Source organism: Alosa pseudoharengus, unplaced genomic scaffold (genome assembly GCF_046254945.1).
Source record: "Alosa pseudoharengus isolate Yale_2024_CS ecotype anadromous, Long Island Sound unplaced genomic scaffold, YU_APseudo_1.1 YU_APseudo_1.1_scf_14, whole genome shotgun sequence".
Taxonomy (NCBI): domain Eukaryota; kingdom Metazoa; phylum Chordata; class Actinopteri; order Clupeiformes; family Clupeidae; genus Alosa; species Alosa pseudoharengus.
This window is the reverse complement of record NW_027468609.1, coordinates 34,566,251-34,589,909: the sequence shown is the minus strand read 5'-3', so window position 1 is coordinate 34,589,909 and position 23,659 is coordinate 34,566,251. Positions and strand designations below refer to the sequence as shown.

General features: G+C 41.4%; 1 protein-coding gene across 1 annotated transcript in view; it reads left to right on the top strand.

The window, feature by feature from the left end:
• The window catches only part of npdc1a (neural proliferation, differentiation and control, 1a), a 35,840-nt gene continuing 12,181 nt past the window's right edge, over window positions 1–23,659 (top strand). Inside the window, exon 1 of the mRNA XM_076284788.1 lies at window positions 1–309. Coding sequence (XP_076140903.1) covers window positions 210–309 — 100 coding nt within the window. The 5' untranslated portion in view covers window positions 1–209. The remainder of the gene's footprint in view (window positions 310–23,659) is intronic.

The following is a 23,659-nucleotide window of genomic DNA, read 5'->3' as shown; positions in this document are numbered from 1 at the left end:
GGTCATCCCACTGTCGTACACCGCTATCTTTAGTAAGGCTTAACCACGAAGTTACGCAGGCTGAGACTGCCCACGAACTCTACCTGGAAACACTCGACAGCCCTTCTATATATTTTTGGTTCTCCTTTTCCTATATATTTTTTTAAATATGGGGGAATGACACGTACATTTTCACCCAGCTCCGTTTGATGTGACAAGCGTGTTCCAGGATGTTGCTTCGGAGACGCATTGACCGACCTCCCAGGGCTAGGCTATGTCCCGGGCTACTGTTGTGTATTGTGTTCGCTACCGTAGCTGCCAGCGTTCCAGGTAAGGATCGTTTTTAGCATAATTGTTTGTTTTTTTCTGTATCAGAATTGGGGGTCACGGGTCACGGCACTGTTTTAGTATACATACAGCTGAATCGCCGTGGATAGTCAAAGTAACTTGTTTGTTTTGTGGGCGCTGTTGGAACTCCTTAAGCCTTCTGAGTCGCCTACGTTTGAGGCATTTTCTGACATGCTCTGAGCAAATTGATCAGTTTTCGACATGTAGGTTTGGTACCTTAATGAGTTTAATAAGTTAACTTAAGTTTTTGTGTAAATGTGTGAAAGGGTCTACTGACCTAGCTGTTTTGCAGTTCATGTGTTAAGCGGTGGTTCAGACACAACTACGAGGCAATTGTATCAACAGGAGGAGGATGCCGTGTGTTGGGGGGGGCGGGGGGGAATAAACAAATCTGAACTGTAAAATGTTTATGGATCGGATCATCAAAGCAATTGTAAACATCGACCTGCTAATTGTTTTGTTACTTTAAATACCACAGATGTAGAGGTAACCTCAAATAATAGGCCTATCCTAGTGTTGGGTGATTTATAGGTTAAACAGGGTGACTCGTTTGACACCTGTCATTCTCGGAGAAAAAGATAGGCGCACCATGCTGTCATTGTCACCATTTTAAACAATATGGGATTCGTCTAGGAAAAAAATACTCCACCTCCATATGTGATATTTGAAAGTAATGTGAGTATCTGACCCTAATATTTTGATAGTTTGCCAGCTGGCGGTAGAATACATTTAACAAAGCAACAACTATGGATAGAAAAAATAGAGCATACATTATAGTCTTGTTTAACATGTAACATTGGCTACTTCCCTTTACATTAAGTTAATGAGGCATCAGATTAATCATTTGTGAAGATGGAAAAAGGCTGGATGTGGGAAGAGGAACATTGTGTGTGTGTGTGTGTGTGTGTGTGTGTGTGTGTGTGTGTGTGTGTGTGTGTGTCTGTGTGTCTGTGAGTATGCCTGCCTGTGTGCGTGTGCAGCAGAGATAATCTCCTCCAGCTCTTATCTCTGAATCCCGTGGGAGTCCCAACAGCTGGACACTCTAGTCCACAATCACTCTAAACTGCCCCACACACACACACACACACAGATTCGGATGGGATACAAATACTCAGCAGCAGTGCAGTGGCACATGTAAAATCACTGCTCTCCGAAACAACATGGTGTGCATGCAATGAGTTTTGTCAGAAGCAGGTTATTTATTTTGCCATAATGAAGTTCTTATTTATGTTTGCAATCTCTCAGTTGTGTGTGTGCAGGTACTTGTGTGTTTTAAACATTTGTAACGTACCAGACATATGTTTCATATTTATTCAAGTTTACAGTTTATTGTGTGGAGATATTGTACAAGTACATTCTGGTTGCTAGTTTATACTGTATGTTGTGTAAGCTAGTATCAGAGATGCCATGTCATGATGGATTAAATGGAATCTGTATTAAGCCAGCTCTTTGAGTGACCAGTCACAGAGGCCATATCTGCTGCATAACATCTGTATATCGCTGAGTTTATAATCAACATCATTACTGCACTTGGTGGCATAATGATTTACGTTGCTGTGTTATTATTTGGATCTGTCTGGCCACACTGTCCATTGAATGTATTTTTCACAGGTTTCCAATACATGTTCCCATACACAAAAACATATTTGTTTTTTGGGGGGGGTTCTTTGGTAAAGGATATTGCTTACTTTTAGTGCAGTGCTATTGTATGATATCCTTTGTGGGGAGATATCTTAAAGGAGAACTCCGGCCATTTTTTCCATAGGTCTCTGGTACGACCCCCACACCCCACCAGTGCTACACTGTGGGGGCATCTGCTACTGGGCAGTCGTGGCCTACTGGTTAGGGCTTCGGCCTTGTAACCGGAGGGTTGCCTGTTTGATCCCTGACCAGTAGGAACGGCTGAAGTGCCCTTGAGCAAGGCACCTAACCCCTCACTGCGCCGCTGTAGCAAGGCAGCTCACTGCTCCCAGTTAGTGTGTGTCTCACTGTGTGTCTCACTGTGTGCTCTGTGTGTTCACTAATTCACGGATGGGATAAATGCAGAGACCAAATTTCTTGTATACGCAAGTATACTTGGCCGAGAAACCTGATTTAAATTTTTTACATTTACATCTTTAAAAATCATGCCCCCAGAGTTTAGCATTGTAGCTGGGCCGACATCTACCTAGAGCCTAGGGCAAATTATTTTAAGAATTTGTTGGGTTTCCTTTGGAATGGAACCTAGGATATTTGGTTATTAGAAAATTCCTAAATTACATTTTTAAAGTTTAGCTGAGAAGAGAATGTATTTGTGTTAAATTAATATGTTGTGCTTTTGGAAAAATTGGCTTCTGTTGAGATGGAAAGAGATGTCAAGTACTGATGACTTTGATAAATGACGCCCAGTGGTAATCAACAGGATCTGATTATTCAGGTTTGCTCACAGATCTGAGGTTAGATATTGAACGATTCGCCTATTACAAGTTTGTTTACCATCAAATTGGCTTCATAAAGGTGAAAATCTTGCATAGTGTACCTTTAATCAAAGAGAAACCACAGAAATGCACCTTTAACTAAAAGACTGATAAGTAAATATTCATCTTACTTAGAATAAAAACTGTGTGAGAAATTTTATATTTTCACAGAAGATGACTGAGAGGGCCAATTGTGGTTATTCATATGTCCCTGTGAGTGAGTGAGTGGACAGTCCGATATATTCTCTCGGCCCCCCTCTGAGCCTGCATGAACTGAGTCACTGACGCTCTGCTTAGAGAGCTCCCCTCCTGTTGGCGCTTGGGGTGGCCTCTGCAGCAAATCCCACTCAGATACATACTTACATAACCACTAATGAAGAATGGCATCGGGTCTATGGTCATCACATTGTAGGCTTTTTGCTTTTTAATGACTTTTAGGGTTTTAATTGAACATCAAGAAGGAAGATCCAAGGTCTAACAGGAGCAAAGGAGCAGGACCGGAGCACTCAATGCTTAAAATGATTTTTATTCGCCCATGCGTCTTCTTCAGAGTCAAAAAGAGTCAAGAAGACACATGGGCGTCGAAACATTAGTCAGTTTGCACGAATAAAAACACGTTAAGCATTGAGTGCTCCGGTCCTGCTCCTTGGCTCTTGTTAGACCTTAGATCTCCCTTCTTGACTTCTGCATCTTGTTCCGTGAGCACCAACCAGGCTGAAGCGCAAGTGACCCCCTTCTACTTTTAGTTGAACATGTGCGCAACTGTCATCCATGAGATTGCTTCGCTTGATATAATGAGAGTGTATGTGTAATCTCTCAAATCAAATTATCTCGTAGTAGCCTGGTCTGGACACCTCAGGGTTGATTTTGCACAACCTTTAAGTAGCATGAACATAAGACAGTGACTGAGTCCAGGGGTCTGTATGGCATATGGTGCTCTAATTCTACTCACTGACGCTGAAGGTGTCCAGGTTTTTTTGCCTGGTCAGCTTTTACTCTCTCTACCTTTAGAGAGCTGTCTGACCGCTTCAAAGAGTAATGGATCATGACCATAACATTAATTATATACCAGGTGCTCAACGTGACCTTCATAAGTATGAAGGCAGAGCTTTGATAAATTTAGTTTGAGAGTCACAGCAAATTAGCCACCATGTCGTGGTAGTGAGGCTGGTCTACTGATTGTAGAGTTTCTGGACACATCTTTGCATTTCATCTAAACTTTCCTAACTAAAGCATTGTCACTGAACATTTTGTGAATGTTGAACTTGAGGTACAGTTAGTGTTCATGGTGTCATCTCCAGTCTAGGTTACTGCCGTCGTTGAGTTCCCTCCTCCTAGTCCTCCTAGTCCTAGTTCTGCAGTGACTAAAAAGAGATGGGGTTTTTCCAAAGGATTGTGTCATTCTGAAAAGGCATCCGTGATGTTGTCGTTCTGTGTGTGTAGATGTTTGTTTCCTGTGCTGCCCCATAATGAGAGCACAGAGCAGGTTATCACGTCACTGTCTACTTAGAGCAGTGGGGGTGGCTGGGGAGGAGATTTGTGTTTCTGCTGTCTGCCTGTGCAGTCACAACACGCCCATTATCTGTTGTTTCTGTTATTTTGTTTATCTTGTATTGTTTTTTTTTATTATGAAAAACAAATCCTCAGGTATTGCCCTGCAGACCCATTGTTTGTGTTTGTGTTTGTGCAAAAATCATGCAAAAAAAAGCTCTCAAATTCTGGATGCATCTCCAAACAAGACCCATTGTCACACTGCATTTTAATGCAGTAAAAAACTCAAGATCTAAACCCTGAAAAGAGTCCTCTGAGTCAGCTTGTACTGAGAATTAACTAATCTCCCCCTAACAGATATTGATAACTTCTCTCAGACAACTGCTGCTTTCAAACTGAACACCAATAAGATCATTCAATAATCTAAAGAAAAATATTTGGAACACTGGCAAAAGGAGACAAAAAATCCATACAATCTGAATACCAATTGGAGGAATATCTCTTTACTGTTAGAGATATAAAGCAGAGACAGACCCTGACCAAATACAGACTCAGTGACCACAGTGTCACCATAGAAAAAAAGCAGACTAAGAAAATCCCTGTTATCAAGAGAGCAAAGAATATGTGGTCACTGCATAACAGGTGAGGTTGAGACAGAGGTGCACTTTCTTCTCCACTGTGAAATATATCGTATTTTCCGGACTATAAGTCACACTTTTTTTCATAGTTTGGCTGGTCCTGCGACTCAGGTGCAACAACATATATATATATATATATTAGGGGTGTAACGGTTCATGTATTCGTATTGAACCGAAACGGTACGGGCCTCACGGTTCGGTGCATGAATTTTCACGGAGAATACACGGTATAAAAATACATAATACTCGCGTGCGGATTAATTAATGTAATGCGCAATTACTGTTAAGTACGAGAGTTCTTTAGCGACACCTAACGCTAATCTGTAGCCTCGCCTTAGCTCTGAAGCTCTGATTGGCGCCTATGTTATTTTTTTTGTCAGGTCGTCGGTCGAGTCAGTCAGTCAGAGATAGCAGCACTAAGCGAGTGGTGGCGACCCACAAGAGTTACGGCTGCCACACACAGCTGCGTGCATCGCGTTGCTGGAGACGCATCCCATTCACTTTAAATGGGCTCACGTGATCCGTTGCCGAACTGAATTGTGGGTTCGTCGCGTCGCGTTTCTCCCGCTGCTCGCGTTGAGGAGTTCAGCTGTTGCTGCACCGACAGACGGCACCGGCCAATCAAGCCAATCTACGGACGGCACCAACCAATCACATTACGGTTTTACTTCAAGTCATTTGCATAGCTACCGTCGGGAACACCCTCTGGAATGCGTTGACGGAACGCAGCTGTGTGTGGGAGCCGTTAGAGGATCCGCTGGTCTCTTTAAGATCGCAAGTTTGAGAACTTCAGTTACAGTAGTAGCCTACAGGCGAGAGAGTGGAAATATATCGAACATGCTACACATATTCGAAGGAGGGGCGGAGCCAAAGTGGTGGCCGGGGGGGCACTGGACCCCTCTGAAATCTGATTGGACCCCCCAGGTGCCACCCCAGATGATTGACATGTCACGGCACCGGCACCGCACGTCTTGTTGAAAAGAGCCTGTTGCATTTTGTAATCGGTTGACTGCTATATCCCTCCTGTGCAGTAGCTGCCGCTATGTATTACAAAGAGTTGTCATTCACACTGTCCACCAGCAAGCATTATACAGAGAAGGAGAAGAAGAGTGTCAAACGCTCACAGAGAATATTGCAACAGGGAGGATTTTTTGCACAGGACAGCAGCAGCCTACTTGACGGACAGTGAAATACACGTTCTAAGGTAAGTTTTCTTTTGTAAAGAATCATTGTTTAAAGTCACTTTTATGTTAAGTTAGGAGAACGTTTTCTGTAGTTTAATTTTTCTGTGATATGTTCCCCTACAAGCCACGAGTAGCCTATCAAGGTAACGTTAAAGGAATTATCCGGAGTAAAATGCACTTTAGATCAATTTACGGATGATTGGGAGTACATACGTTGAGTTGACATCCAAATCATGTCATTCGGATGTGTTTTAAGAAAGTTCGATGTTACCTTTTTTAGTCAAAACTCGTTAGCGTGGAAGTGAGAAGGGCATATTATTTCGCCGCTACAAAACGCTATTTTTATACCTCTTCTACAGTTCCAAACAACATTACACTTACGTGGTAGTGAGTAGAGGGTCCCTAAAGCCAAACCGAAGTATCCCGAGGTCTTTATGTGGTAGAGAGTCCAGAATGAATTTCATCAAGCCAGTACCTTTCCGGAAATGTTGTCATCTTTGCTGCCATCTTTAGGGGAAAGTCCGTAGGAGTCAATTGCCAAGTGTGCTCTGGAAATTCACAATTTCGTCGCCGTTTAAAAAAAAAAAATAAAAATAGTCCAGTATTTCTTTTGAAATTGAAATGAAGTTGTATGGACTGGACTATGTTTTTTTTTTTTTCTTTTTAACGGCGAAGAAATTGTGAACTTTCCCCTAAAGATGGCAGCAAAGATGACAACATTTCCGGAAAGGTACTGGCTTGATGAAATTCATTCTGGACTCTCTATCCGACCACATAAAGACCTCGGGATACTTCGGTTTGGCTTTAGGGACCCTCTACTCACTATAGGGTGACCACCTGCTAATAAGCCCAAGGGGGGACAAGGGGTATGTTTCTGAGGGACAATGTGGGACACTGCCTGGCGTGGCGGTGCCCCCACCTCACGGTCAGACTCACTGATATTGGTTTACCCATTTCTAGCACATACCACCTTACATGGTATATTAATAATGCCCTATTCCCCTAAACATGTGTAATTGCTGATGCATCATGAATAGGCCAACCAATGTGTATTTTGTTTTTCTAAATAAAGATTCATAATACTTTGAACATTCAATGAATTGACAGATGCACTTCCACTTCCACTTCCAATTTACTTTAGCTATTTTATTTTATTTATTTTTCATTATTTATTCACTTTAAATACATTATAATGTAAAACTGTAGGATTAACAGGAATTGTAGTTGCTCAACACCACAGGAACAGTTAAAAAAAAAGTCTTAACTCACAACGCCAGAGGTTCACGGAACGAGAAGGGGGAGGAAGGATGGTGGACTTGCATGTTAGTAAAGGCAGGCGCAGGGGGAAAAAAACTGTTCAGTGTTCTGGGTAGCCTAACGTTCACTAATGTTGTATGATAAAGTCACATCTAGGTTTGACTTCCTCCGCAATTACTTTGTTGTATGGAATAAAATAACACTGTATTTGTAAATAACAGACTTTATTTTATTGTAGGCTATATGTGCTTTGGGAATATTTCAGCCACCACTTGGCCTAACGTAGGCTACCGCAGTGGATAACGTTAACGTTAGTGAAGGTAACGGTAACGTTAACACTCTTTCAAGTAGGCCTATGGCTAATGAAATCTCTGATAACAGATCAATCCACAGCAATGAAATGTGCTTTGTGTGGTAATAATAGGTAGATGTTTGGTAGCCTATTTGTAGGCTACTGCTAGGTCCATATGATTTCCAGTGTATACAAACGACTTTCAAGCACTGCTCAAGTAGCCTAGCTAAATTAAATGTGTGTAATCGGTTGCGTATGTAACTCTTCTCGATTTATACTTTGTTAAATTTAACATCCCCACAATTTAAATGAGAAACCCATGTTAACAATTCACCTACGACGGACCTTACACCTAGGGAGAGGGGGGTGTAATTTAAGTCATAACTTGTGTTACCAGAGCCCGTCTACCGATTCTCTGGTGTTACGTTGAAACTATTCAGTTTGGTGCAAACCGATACATTTTAGTAGCTCGTAAACTTCAACGTAGTTTACGTTAGAACTAAGCTAAGATGGAACTTGCGTTCAACTGGTGCAACCGGCTGCAGGATATAGAGCACCAACTTTTTTTTGAGCAAGCATTGATTATGCGTGACACAGTCTCAATTTGCGGGACGCATGAATTGGGCTTCAAACGCTGTGCGCGCACGCGCTACGCGGGACGGGTGGTCACCCTAACTCACTACCACATAAGTGTAATGTTGTTTGGAACTGTAGAAGAGGTATGAAAATAGCGTTTTGTAGCGGCGAAATAATATGCCCTTCTCACTTCCACGCTAACGAGTTTTGACTAAAAACGGTAACATTGAACTTTCTTAAAACACATCCGAATTACATGATTTGGATGTCAACTCAACGTATGTACTCCCAATCATCCGTAAATTGTGCATTTTACTCCGGATAATTCCTTTAACATTACGTTAGTAGCTACATCTCATGTCGCCTGTAGCAGCTAACTGTTAGTATCAGCCAACATACATTTCACATCAGATTGTTGTGTAGCATAGTCATATACATACCGTGTTTTCCGTACTATAAGGAGTATGAGTCGCATCTATTTAGAAACTTCTTTCTCAAAATCCAAGACCAAAGTATTCGTATTGAACCGAAACGGTACGGGCGTCACGGTTCGGTGCATGAATTTACACGGAGAATACACGGTATAAAAATACATAAAACTCGTGTGCGCATTAATTAATGTAATGCGCAATTACTGTTAAGTAGCGAGAGTTACGGGAGTTCTTTAGCGACACCTAACGCTAATCTGTAGCCTCGCCTTAGCTCTGAAGCTCTGATTGGCGCCTATGTTTTTTTTGTCAGGTCGTCGGTCGAGTCCGTCAGTCATTAGCAGCACTAAGGTTCGACCCACAAGAGTTAGAGGATCCGCTGGTCTCTTTAATATCGCAAGTTTGAGAACTTCAGTTACAGTAACGTTAGTACAGGCGAAAGAGTGGTGGATAAGATGAAACTGTGTGTCGGCGTTGTTCAGCAGTTGTTGGGTATGTGAGTGGAAAAAATGCTACACATATTCGAAGCCATCACCCAGATGATGTAGGCTACCAATCACTGAAACGAGGGGAAAAAACGTCCCCTGCGCTTCAGCAGCCTTTGGATACACATACAAATAGGGCCAAAACCTATGGCTTAAATTAAATGATTTCGTAATGACAGAAAGCTATGTAAATCGCGTGGTAATTACCTTTAAGTTGGGGTAACTTGTAACTTCTCACATGAGGAGCTGGTAGTGTTAAGTGCATAGACAGTAAAATAAAGTGACAACGCTAACCAGGCTAAAAAACAAACCAGTTGCCTAGGAAGAACAGTACAGTGCATTTTCATGCACTGTAATAAGAAGAAGTTGCCTAGGAAGAACAGTACAGTGCATTTTCATGCACTGTAATAATAAGAAGTTTTCGGATTTCAATAGAGGGGATGCGTCCCCTCTAACCAGGCTAATAAACAAACCATGCTACGGTGAGTTAACGTCAAAGGGCAGTCACGTGACTTCTAGTTGTAGTCTTTATGAAATGAAAGGAGCAATTTCGTTTGTTTTTTTAAAGGCAAAATATTGTGATATTTTCACAGTTAGTAGGCTAGATTATTACTTTACACACAATAAAAAAAATATTGAGGCACTTGTATACCCTTCCATATACAACTAAACACAGATGTTGAAGGTCTTGCTTAAGTGGATTTCATTTCATTTCAATCATTTTTCTATGTAATTTGCACTTTCAGAAATAAGAGATGCTGTAGGCCTATTTTCAGTTTCATAGCTGATTGTCTTATTTTGTTTACAAGTTACAGATGGAGTCTGGGTACTTATTGTACTGTTTAGCCTACATCTTACACACTTCAGGCTGTTGCAGATAACTCAGGGAAGAGACTGTATGACACTAGGTGGTACAGCCTGAGACATGTACAAAAAAAAATGCTTTCTGCATTTTTGTTTTGCTTTTCCCTCCATTGTACCGAACTCGTACCGAACCGTGATGTCCGAACCGAGGTATGAACCGAACCGTGACTTCTGTGTACCGTTACACCCCTACTACACACTGTTCTACAAGTTTAGTTTGGTAATCAGATTGTTCCTCTGGTCATGGTTAAAACAAACTGCACTACTTCATGTCATGTCAGTTCATGTCAAAATGGGGTCAGATTGTTTTGAAATTATGTTTTTATTATTATTATTATTATTATTATTATTTATTTACATACATACATTTACAAAACTGTAACTGATTAAGTATCTCAAAAATGAAAGCATTTAATATCTCATTAAACTTATATCCGTGCATAAAATAGTACAGCAGAGAACAGGGGTGTTTTCCTCCCAAACCAAGTTCTAAATCCCAACCAGATCTGACGGGCAACCATATCAGCTTTTATTGGACATAATATTTGGAAATTGTGAAGTTCTCACACTTGTACTTAAGCTATTTTGGCTTTGCTGGAATTTGGAAAGTACCTTGAATAATGCTCTGATAAGTCTTTGTCTCTTTCTCTGCTCAGATTGCCGTTGGACTGACAAGTGGTCTACACTTCTGACTCAGTGAGGAGAAAGTAATCACTTGTGTCTTTGTTAGTTTTGGGGAGCTGTGTGAGTGTGTGTGTGTGTGTCTGTCTGTCTGTCTGTCTGTGTGTGTGTGTGTGTGTGTGTGTGTGTGTGTGTGTTTCTGTGTTAGTTTTGGGGTGCTATGTGGGTGTCTTTTTTTCACACTGCATCTTGAGTTGGGGCCCATGGCTTTCTCCTAGGTATGAGAGTATGGTTCATTTAGTGATTCTTCCTAGTGTGCCCAGCTTTGTGTGTGTGTGTGTGTGTGTGTGTGTGTGTGTCTGTCTGTCTGTCTAAGTTGAAGTGCACAATTTAAGAAGCAAACACTATGTGACAGAATCCTGAAAAGAATCACATCTGGGACTTAATTACTGTCATGACTAGGCCCTACACTGTTCTACAAGTTTAGTTTGGTAATCAGACTGTTCCTTTGGTCATGGTTAAAAAAAACTGCACTACTTCATGTCATATCAGTTCATGTCAAAATGAGGTCAAATTGTTTTGAATTCGTTTTTTATTATTATTATTTATTTTCATATTGCACGTTTTGTATTAACATTGTTAATAAACTGTAGATTTTATACACAAATCTTCTCCTGTGTGCTTAAGATGTACTTCATGAAAACATTTCAACATTTACAGATTTTGATTGCAATTGATTGTGTTTCTTGAACATTCATTGTCGTTGTCTGTGGACCCCCTGAAATAGCTTTGGCCACCCTCTGGCCATCCCAAGGATAAAAGTCTAGCTCCGCCACTGATTCGAAGCCATCACCCAGATGATGTAGGCTACCAATCACTGAAACGAGAGAAAAAAAAAACTTCCCCTGCGCTTCACCAGCCTTTGGATACACATACAAATAGGGCCAAAACCTATGGCTTAAATTAAATGATTTCGTAATGACAGAAAGCTATGTCAATCGCGTGGTAATTACCTTTATGTTAGGGTAACTTGTAATTTCTCACATGAGGAGCTGGTGTTAAGTGCATAGAAAAAGAAAGTGTCAACGCTAACCAGGCTAATAAACAAACCATGCGAGTTAACGTCGAAGGGCAAAGCCACGTGACTATAGTTGTAGACTGTTTATGAATGAAAGGAGCAATTTCGTTTTTTAAAAAAAGAAGGCAAAATAGTGTGATATTTTCACAGTTAGTAGATTATTACTGTACACACTGAAAAATATTTACAGCAAATTGTAGACCCTTCCATATACAACTAAACACGGATGTTGAAGGACTTGCTTAAGTGGATTTTAAAAAATCATTATTCTATGTAATTTGCACTTTCAGAAATAAGAGATGCTGTAGGCCTATTTTCAGTTTTATAGCTGATTGTCTTATTTTGTTTACAAGTTACAGATGAAGTCTGGGTACTTATTGTACTGTTTAGCCTACATCTTACACACTTCAGGCTGTTGCAGATAGCTCAGGGAAGAGACTGTATGACACTAGGTGGTACAGCCTGAGACATGCACAATAAAAAAATTGCTTTCTGCATTTATGTTTTGCTTTCCCCTCCATTGTACGGAACTCGTATCGAACCGTGATGTCCGAACCGAGGTATGAACCGAACCGTGACTTCTGTGTACCGTTACACCCCTAATCCACACACACACACACACACACACATGTACACATACATACATACACATTCACCACTTTGTTAATCTTGGATGCATATGTATTTACCATGTACTGTATTCCAAGCATTCTCTATGTAAATGTATGTTTAATGTTCTGCTTTGGCAATGCAAAAATATTTGTCATGCTAATAAAGCTTTTTCGAATTGAATTGTGAGAGAGTGAGAGAGATTTGTCAATTATTTATCAATTATTAAATTACACTTTCCTGAATCCAACCACCAACTGTAGAACATGTTGCTAGGTATCTGTAGTCATGATAACCCTTCCTATGAATAGCTCAAAGCAGGGCTGTAGTTGTTAGTAGTTAAGCTTTTGCCTGGGTGTCCTGTCCTCTGTACTGTATGATTGTGTCACTGTCTTAAGTGCCCAAAGTAACTCCTAGGAAGGAAGCTCATCTAGAGAATTCAGTTGAGTGGGTGGCAGTGGCTCTACCAGTCAGGTGCCTGTCGTGGCATTACTCCCTTTTGTTTTAGACTCTGAAGAGGAGGCTTCCCCTGCCTGCTCCTACTGGTCAGAGCTGCTTGAATGGCCACACATTCAAATGTTTTATTACTAACATAGTTGAAGCATTCAAATGACACTTGCCCCTTGTGCCACTCTATCAGTCCCTGTGGCCTTGTAGTATCTCTGGGAACAACACTGTTTGCTCTCAGACTCATTACGGGCCGTGGCTGATATTCATGGCTTTGGGTTCCAGCCAAATGTGTCATTCAAAGCAGCTTCTCGGACCTGGAGTGCATTAAGGATCTCGTTCGCCTAATACATCTCTGCTGCTCTCGAGAAGTCATCAGAGCAAAAACGCCTACAGCAAAAACCACCTCCATCATCGATAGAGACTTTCTTGTAGGTGCTCTTGTTAGCTTACAATGTGTAAGTAGAAGCCCTCCGCCAATCTCAAACAGAGAACTTTACACACTTGAATGCGCTGCATTGTGGCTCCCTCTAAGCACACAGCCCATTAAAAGAGAGATAGAAGGGAGAACAAGAATGAAGATGTGATGCACATCTTGAGAGGGAAGAGAGGCAGATGGAAAAAGACAAAGGTGGAAAGAATCTGGTTCTACCTGTTTACAGTGCAGACCAGGAGGGTAGATGACCAATCACACCTCTACTCCATGAGCAGAGCATCATGTGGTTGCATATTTTCAAACCCTTAACTGCTTCCTTGTCCTTTTTTCCTCATTCTTACCATTGTGTTGGTGTACCAGAGCACCATTGTCTGCATCAGTATTCAAACAAGGAAATTAAGGTGTTATGGTTTCTGTTGTTGTGGAGAGCCCCGTAGAAAGATTTCGGTTCGCTTTTAACCTCACAATTTTAAACCCGCCTGTAGTCCATTTGCACGGAAAGCAATATGATGCCTTTTCCTTAAGGAATTAAGCATTGGCTTTTAGTCATTGTGACTTAATTACGGTGCAAGGCAAATCAGGGAAGCACATATTGGGTTGCTTTCTGAGAAGGACTGCAGCAAGCAGTTTCTGGAAATGCCACTCGTTCAGCGGTGGTGATACGGTGGACCCAATATGAGTCATCTCCGAATCAAAACACTGTTGAAAAACGGAGCACGTTTTTGACCAAATGTATATGTTCCATCACAGCTATTCCAATCCACCTTACCACAGCACAGAGCACAAAGACGTGTTGGTGTTCTTGTCTCCCACTGATCCAGGGTTAGTAGACATTTTGCATGTAGTTTAATGAGAGATGGGAGCCGAGAGAGCCTGCTGTGTGCCAGCTCTGGAGGCTCCTCTATTTAAACAGGTGGACTGGAGTCTCTGAGTCTTTCTCTCCATCTCCATGGAGTTCCTCATGGACTCCTGATTCCAAAGAGGAGCTTGGATTGGAATGTCACCTCGACTGTTAGTCGTATATCATAACATAGCATGGCTGTGCCAGTGTCTGTATTCTTTTTGCCCACTTGTCTTTCACCTACATTAAAATGTGTGTTTTCCTTTTTTAGTACTAATTTTATTTATTTATTATGGAAAAGGGGATTCGATATATCGCTAAGTTAAACGCCACCTCACAATCAGAGGTTCTTTATACCATCGTGTGTTTCCCTGCTCTGTTGTCTCCAATCGTGTCTCCAGCTTTTTTTGTCAGTGACTATGAAGTGTAGTGTGTTTGTGTGTGTTTGTTTAGTGATTTCACCAGTATGAATGAGGAAGTAAAGTCAGCATTTGTTCACCAGCTTTCCTCAGTATCTGCTCTTTCACAGATTTCTAAAATACATCCCTCCACACAAAGAGCTCAAGACCACAAATATATATCAAATATATCAAATATCAGGGCAAACAGTGATCAACTCTGGCCTCTCATTGTCTACTTGTTTGTAACTTGTAGTTCCAGTTTACTTTTTCTGATCTAATGTATTTTACTAATCTGATCTAATGTTTGTTTTTTTACTAATAATGAGTTATTTTAGGACTTAAGCCTAAAGCATCAATTGTTGCGCCTCCATATAGCTTTCATTATTATTTAATTTGTTTTCTTTATTAGTAAAAATCACTCAATGATACTTGCCATATTAAATAATAAGCACAGCCCATAGTATATTGTTTAACTGACTGCTATGATGAAGGCCGTTCCTGTGGTTAGTCAAGCTGGCACCTGACACTGTGCTAAATAATGAGCCGCTAGGGAGTGGGACAATGTACTGATACGCCGGGCAGTGATAAGGTGTTAGAGTGTGGGAAGAGCCTGTGTTTACAGGCCTTTCACACTCTTAAGTGCTCGCCTGAGACTCCCCAGGCTCCCCACGGCCAGTTTAGAGACCCGGGGATCGACTTGCACCTGTTGAGAGAACATGTTCTGCAAGATGTGAGTTTTAAGTGATACTGGCAGAAAAGAAAAGCTCATCATATTTGAGGGGCGTGTGTGGAGATACTGGCAGTGCCCTCGGCTAAATACTCCCTTCCTTTCTGAGCGGAGAAACAGGAAGCCCAAACAATGGAACACGCCTGTCAACACTTAACTCGGCTGCTGCCTGCTTCAGTTTCCTGTTGCATTCTGTCTTCACCCATCTCCCCCCAAAGCTATTAGCATGGTCCTGTCTTCTTCAGAGGATCCCAGCACTGTCTTCCTTCCTGGGTTGTTGAACATACAATACCCATAGAAGTGTGTGTGTGTGTGTGTGTGTGTGTGTGTGTGTGTGTGTGCGCGTGTGTGCATGTGTACAGTATGTGTGCATGCGTGCTGTGTGCAGTACTTGACCAGTAACTTCAGGTTTAGTTGGCATGTGTCCCGCCGAGCAAAGCAAACATTGCCACGTAAGTGCGGCTTCCCTGCTGGGCTGGCACGGTGAGCCATTGGCCATGCCTCCTACTGTTCTCCCAGATGATGCTTACCGATGGCTACAGCCTGTCGCAGATGGTTCCTATGGCCATTTGTCATATTCTGTCTCAGATATGCCACTTTAGATCAGTGTTACATAAGTCTATGCGTCGGGCATGGCAGATTGACCTGATCTGTTTGGCACCGCAGTGACGTGCCTTGACCTATTTCAGGCTGTCTGTGTATGTGCTTAATTAAAGGGCAAATACTCTTCTAAGGCTCAGGTGAAAGACAAACAGGTAAAGAGGAAGAGAGAAACAATTTGATAGAAAATGGTTTTGATGATGTCTTTTTCTCCTTCCGTCTGTTTATCTTTTTTCAAACCTCTTTGATTCTTTCCTCTCCTTCTTTTCGTTTCTAATCCTCCCTTATCTCGTTGTTCTAATAGCTGCAATTTGTTGTGACTCAAGCTGCTACCCTTGTGGTCAGGCTCCCATGCATGATTCACTCAGTCCATAGCTCACTGATCATAAAATCTGACAGTAAATGTTCTCTCTCACGTCAGAACCTGCAGGCAGTTTCTGGTAAGTGAAGTCCGAGGATGAGTCGGTCGTGCGACATTAGGATCATACATGAATCAACTGAACAACAGAACTGTGCCACTGAACAACACAATGATGGAGAAAGAAGGTTTCGTTAGGGCCATAACTGTAACCATAACGATAAAAGTGTCGACACTGACCAACGATGAGCAAAGTCTCTCTTTGTGTTAATGAATGTGATGGGTAAAATGTGATGGGTTCTAATTGGCTGTTGCAGTAAGGCTATACACCAAAACTGATTATGTTTAATTGTAACGAAATTATGTTTTGAAGCAATACACTACATAGCAAAAGAAAAAGAGCCATGACAAAGAGGGAAAGACTGCAGATTTGTGACATGTATTCGTCTGGAAAATGAGCACTTTATTCTTTCTTTGTTGTTTTGTTAGGTCACAGTAACAGACTACCAGCTTCAGCTGTGTGTTGAACATCAGGTGAATGCATAAGTGCAAGTCATTAGTTGGTGTGTCTGACTGTGTTGTGTTTGTCTATGTACTGTGGTTTTGAGAGCCCTGTTGTCCTCAGTGTTGTTGGAGTAACATGTTTGACTTTGATCAGGTTTTTGGCTTGTTGCTCTGCCCCCTCGGCCCTCTCTTTGATCAGGGCAGAGTGTGAGATCAAAGATGGAGGGAATAAGGACGGATCACAGGAGGTGGCGTCACAAGCGGATGGATGATGAGAGGATGAAGTCAGTGTAGAGGGGAGGGGTGGAGAAGAGGGACAGGACAAATGAACGACAAAGAGCAGAGATGAAGTAAGACTGTCAGTATGATTTTATTGGTGTGAGTGTGTGTGTGTGTGTTGGAGGCTGTGGATGTGTGCGCGTGCGTGCGTGCATGCATTCATGAGTGTGTGTTTGTATGTTTATTGGAGGCTGTGTGTGTGTGTATGTTTATTGGAGGCTGTGTGTGTGTGTAGGTGTATTAGAGGCTGTGTGTGTGTGTTTATTGGAGGCTGTGTGTGTGTAGGTTTATTAGAGGCTGTGTGTGTGTGTGTTGGAGGCTGTGGATGTGTGTATGTGCATGCGTGCCTGCATTCATGTGTGTGTGTCTGTTTATTGGAGGCTGTGTGTGTAGGTTTATTAGAGGCTGTGTGTGTGTGTGTGTGTTTATTGGAGGCTGTGTGTGAGCGTGCGTGTGTTTATTGGAGGCTGTGTGTGTAGGTTTATTAGAGGCTGTGTGTGAGCGTGCGTGTGTTTATTGGAGGCTGTGTGTGTAGGTTTATTAGAGGCTGTGTGTGTGTGTGTGTGTGTGTGTTTATTGGAGGCTGTGTGTGTAGGTTTATTAGAGGCTGTGTGTGTGTGTGTGTGTAGGTTATTAGAGGCTGCGTGTGTGTGTGTGTAGGTTTATTAGAGGCTGTGTGTGAGCGTGCGTGTGTTCGTGCGTCCGTGTTCGTTTTGTGTGTGGGACTGCTGAGTAAGTGTGATTTAGCAAGTGTTTCAAGGCCAGTAAAGAAGGGGAGGCTCTGCCAGCAGTCCCACCAGATCACAGCACAGCTTGGGGAGTGTTGCATAATAAAAATGCCACCCTTACAGGGACATGCAGTCTTACAGGGGAGAGTGGGCGTCCACAGCGGACACACACACACACACACACACATCCACATCCATGTGTGTGTCATCACAATTAACTGTCCATTATCCATTGTTCCACAGCCTGGTTGCCTGGTAGAAAAAGTTGTTACTTAGCCTGCAGATCCGGCAAGGCCTTGAGACTGCAATACCTTTTGCCAAACGGAAGTTGTACCATACTGCGGCTAGAGTGACTGGGGTCTTTAATTACTCTTTGGTCTTCACTTGACGGAGAGAAGCTCACTGCAGTGCTTTTCAGCCGTTGGCAGTGCAGCTCCCAAGGTATGCAGAGATGCCACCAGCCAGGATGCTCTTTGTTATGCCCCTGTAGAAAGCCCGAAAGATCTAGGTCCTCATGCCAAAGTTGTTCAGATGAAAGAGGTGTTGATGTGCTATTTTTGATGGCAATGCCAACGAACTTGGCACTCTCTTGACTCTCTACAGCTGAGCTGTTGATGGTGATGATGGGTGATAGTGGTGCTATCACAGTTACCCTGCATGTGTATTTGGCTATTCCTGATGAGGCATGTGTATGAGACTGATGGAGTGAGCGAGAGAGAGAATGAATAGGAGTGCCTTCACTTTAGTCTTTCTCATTTTTAACACCCTGAGGAGTGCCGTTGCCTGGCAACATGTCATTATGAAAAACGTAAGTTGTCTGGGGAAGATTCAAGGGGCGGAAAAGTGAAATTGCTGAATTTGAATGGGAGAGCGAGGAGCACTACAGAGCCATAAACTGGAGTGCCTTTAGTGCAAGCCCTCTCATAAACCTACCTGGCCTCCCATCGTATCCCAATGCTCCCTTGGCTACCTCGTACAGCTTGTTAGAGCACCTCAATGAATTGCTCTGGCCACATGCATGGGAGTGAACTGCCTGAACTCAAACTTTCTTGTATCCACAGCTTGGTCCTGTATCTCTGAGATGAAACGCTGTGCCAGGTGTATCTGTCCCCAGAAGACAATGTACACCTTAAGCTCTTCAAGGTATACTGATTTTGTTATTGTGAGAGACTTTAGTGACAAATGGATGTTTGTATTGCATGAGTCAGCCTGCTGCTTATGGGATCATCATACCACTCTCCATTTTGGGTTTGTCTGGTTTAGCAACTAAATAGTTTTCTGTTTTTAGATGAGATATCATCTGACCTTCTGTCTGCCTGCCTCTGCATATCCCACAGCGATTATCACTGAATCTGAATCGCCCTCCCCATCTGCTTTGCCAGGACAGTTGTCTGGGTCAGGTTCAAGTGCAATGCAATGAGCCTCTTGTCACATATTTGATTATGTATTTAATGCTATTGTATGTGTACAGTGCACGCAGTTATGTAGTTAAGTTGGGGGATTTTGTGTTTGTATATTTCATTTTGTAGTTGGCACTTCGTAATGTTTTTCTGGTATTCAACTTTTTACTTGGAATTATGGTGTAAGCAAAAGTGTATCGCTGTCTATAATGGAACCTAAGTCTGTAATGTAAGACAGCAGGGAGAAGGGGATGGATCATTTGACTGGTGGCTGTTTATTGATCGTTCCACTTACCGAGCCAAAGATTGCACAAATCATTCTCCGGGTAGCATTTTGTGTCTCAAGCCTTTGTTTGTCTTGGTTTCCTTCTCTCTTTTATTGCCTATTTCACCTTTACTGTCAGCATCACCTTGCATATCCCTGTTCCGGTCCCAGTGATGGATGTCGCCGGTCCTCTTACCCTCTGAGTCACGCCCCCACCCCATCCCCAAACCCCTCCGACTAATGTGCATTAGTGACCTGCTCACCAGACACACAGATGGTTAAGGATTTATGAAAATTGAATTTCATTGAATTTCTGTTTTCCTAAAGAGGTGTGTGTGTGTGTGTGCATGTGTGCGCATATGTTGGAGTGGATTTTAGTCCTATTCTTCTGCACTTCCGTACTCACCGAAATGGATGTCATGAACACAAAACATTTACTGTGTGTGTGTGCACATGTGTATGAATTGCTCTCAAGAGAACCCACTTGAGTGCCCTCTCAGGACCCTGTTGGGGGAGCATTACCTTAAAGCTTGCAAGAGCTCTAACTGGTTTCCCAGTATCCCAATAATGCCATAAATGGTTGTGTGGATTGGTTGTTTTTATATGTTTTGGGTTTTACTTGTAAATCTGACATCTCATTTCCTCACTTAATACTGAAGTGAGACGTTGCACAGGAGATCTGAACCCCTTTACCTGAGTTACGTACATTAGTCTGTCCATCGTGTCACCGTACAGATCTCAGGTCAGTCCCAGGAAGTGGGGCAGGTGACGGAGGGGGTGACTAAGAGAAGCAAAGGTCTGGGAAATGTAGGATGTTCCGCAGGAGAGGTTGTATAAGAACAGTGACTGACTGCTTCACTCAGACTAACCCCATTAAACCTCTCAAGAACAGGCCCGCACACACACACACACACACAATCTCTCTCACACATACACACACACACAATCTCTATCACACATGCACATACACACACACACACGCACACACACACTCATATGCACACACACTTATGACCCATTTTCTCCATTTCAGCTCCATGGGGCTGTAGACACACTTATGGGGGTGCACAGCAGGCCGGAAAGAGTGGATCACAAACCGAGATTAGAAAAGGAGTGATTGCCTAAAGAAAGATAACAGGAACGTCTAAAAAAGGCCTGTTGACGAAAGGGTATTCATTTGATGACTGAGAATTAATATCATCCAGAAACTCAACTAATTGGTTCTCTTATTGTATAATAAAACATGACACGTAGTGCAGGTGTTTTAATAGCATATAGTAGGGGTGTAACGGTACACAGAAGTCACGGTTCGGTTCATACCTCGGTTCGGACATCACGGTTCGGTACGAGTTCGGAACAATGGAGGGAAAAGCAAAACAAAAATGCAGAAAGCATTTTTTTTTTGTACATGTCTCAGGCTGTACCACCTAGTGTCATACAGTCTCTTCCCTGAGTTATCTGCAACAGCCTGAAGTGTGTAAGATGTAGGCTAAACAGTACAATAAGTACCCAGACTCCATCTGTAACTTGTAAACAAAATAAGACAATCAGCTATAAAACTGAAAATAGGCCTACAGCATCTCTTATTTCTGAAAGTGCAAATTACATAGAAAAATTATTTTTAAAAATCCACTTAAGCAAGACCTTCAACATCTGTGTTTAGTTGTATATGGAAGGGTCTACAAGTTGCCTCAATATTTTTTTTATTGTGTGTAAAGTAATAATCTAGCCTACTAACTGTGAAAATATCACACTATTTTGCCTTTTAAAAAAAAAACGAAATTGCTCCTTTCATTTCATAAAGACTACAACTAGAAGTCACGTGACTGCCCTTTGACGTTAACTCACCGTAGCATGGTTTGTTTATTACCCTGTATTGAAATCCGAAAACTTCTTATTATTACAGTGCATGAAAATGCACTGTACTGTTCTTCCTAGGCAACTTCTTCTTCTTATTACAGTGCATGAAAATGCACTGTACTGTTCTTCCTAGGCAACTTCAACAACTTCTTATTATTCCGCTTACCACTTTTTCCTTACGCAATTTGTCTTGAACAGTTTAACTTAGAAACTTCATTCAAACTTTGTAACGTAGGTCTTCAAACAGATCGGGTTGGTATGACTTTTCAACTTTGAAACTTTTATACTTTTTAAACTATTAAAGAAAAACTTTTTAAAAATCCCCATAGACTTAACATTGCCGATTATGACATCATAATACGGCCATTAAGCAATTAGAATCCTATGGCAGGTGTTCAGGCCACCTGCAGCCTCAGGCTTTAAGCATACAATCTGGGTCAATTAAGACTACACATCCTATTCAACTGTTTCCTCTGCCCAAAACTGTTTCAAAATAAAAGTCCTCACTACAATAATCCACTGTTAAACAATGTAACCCATTAAACTACTGAACTTTTTACATTCAACTTTTAAACGGTCTACTTTTAAACTATCATTAAACTATCTATCTATTAAACTAGCTGTCTATCAACAACTTTTAAACTATCTACATTCAACTTTTAAACTATATCAGAGCCCTTCTAAGGAGAGCCTCCCCACTCTCTATTAATCCCATACAAACCGAATTTGGCTGCAGTTCACCAGAGTTCACCTAGATGGCGATCGCGGGCGAGTCCAAAATACATGGGGTCCTATGGAGCTACATGGCTACATTTGTTGTTTTCACCTATTTAACAACTGAAACCCTCAGATTTTATTTATTTTTCGCAAAATGGATATGGATTTTCAATCAAAAGTGAAATAATCCGGGAGTCATGTCCTTTCGTTTTCTTACAGGTTGGGTTGTTGTTGCCCATAACACGCTAGCATTGATGCTATGCTATGCTATGATCATGCTAATGAATGACGTCATTGACACGTTTGAAAGGCTTTTTAGAACAATTAAGTGACTTTAAAAAATATAATACTCAACCAAGTGTATTGTCTTTGCCTCCCCTTTCGAATACAATATTCAAATTACTTGAAAAAAAATTATATCCCGAGAAAAGTGGATTTTGAGGGGTACAGCTCCATAGACCTCCATTCATTCTGGACTCGCCCGTGAGCGCCCCTAGATGCAATACCACACCGGAAGAGTTCCGAGAGTGAAGGTTCTCTCCTTATTAGACATTCTCTGACTATATACATTCACTAGCTGTCTATCAACAACTTTTAACTTGTCATCAACTATGTCAACACTTTTCATCAACTATGACTCCTACCCACTGTAGCTATTTAGCATGGTTAGCAAAGTTAACATGTTAACATGTTAGCATGCTAGTTAGGTTTTTTGCAAAACTGCTAAAAATGATTAGCTAGGTTAGCTAAGTAACATGGTTAGCATAGTTAACATGCTAGTTAGCATTTTTAGCAAAACTGCTAAAAATGATTAGCTAGGTTAGCTAAGTAACATGGTTAGCATAGTTAGCATGCTAGCATGTTAGCATGCTAGTTAACATTTTTAGCAAAACTGCTAAAAATGATTAGCTACGTTAGCTAAGTAACATGGTTAACATAGTTAGAATGCTAACATGTTAGCATGCTAGTTAACATAGTTAGCATAACTGCTAAAAATGATTAGCTAAGTAACATGGTTAACATAGTTAGCATGCTAACATTGCTAACATATTTAGCATGTTTAGCAAAACTGCTAGAAAATGTTAGCTAAGTAGCTTGGTTAGCATGTTAGCATTGCTAGCACTGATATAAAACATTAGCTAAGTAGCATGGTTAGCAGAATTAAAAATCTTAGCATAACTGCTAGCAAACATTAGAGCCGTTCCAACTTTCAGTTATCGTCAAATATCTACCTATACACAGCCATTAAACTATTTGAATATCAACATTCATTAAACTGCTAGAAAATGTTAGCTAAGTAGCATGGTTAGCGGTTAGCATTGCTAGCACTGCTATAAAACATTACGTAAGTAGTATGGTTAGCATAGTTAAAAATCTTAGCATAACTGCTAGCAAACATTAGAGCCATTCCAACTTTCAGTTATCGTCAAATATCTACCTATACACAGCCATTAAACTATTTGAATATCAACATTCATTCAACTTCCAGTCTGTCAACAACTTTTAAACTATTTACCTTCAACTTTTAAACGGTCTACTTTTAAACTATCATTAAACTATCTATTAAACTAGCTGTCTATCAACAACTTTTAAACTATCTACTGTCTATCAACAACTTTTAAACTATCTACATTCAGCTTTTAAACAGTCTACTTTTAAACTATCAACTTTTATTAAGCTATGCAACCACCATGTCTATCCTAGCATCACCATAGTAACCATCTCTGTATTATCTGTTTTAACTATACATGATATTTTACATCACAACTTTAGCATTTTCATGCACTGGT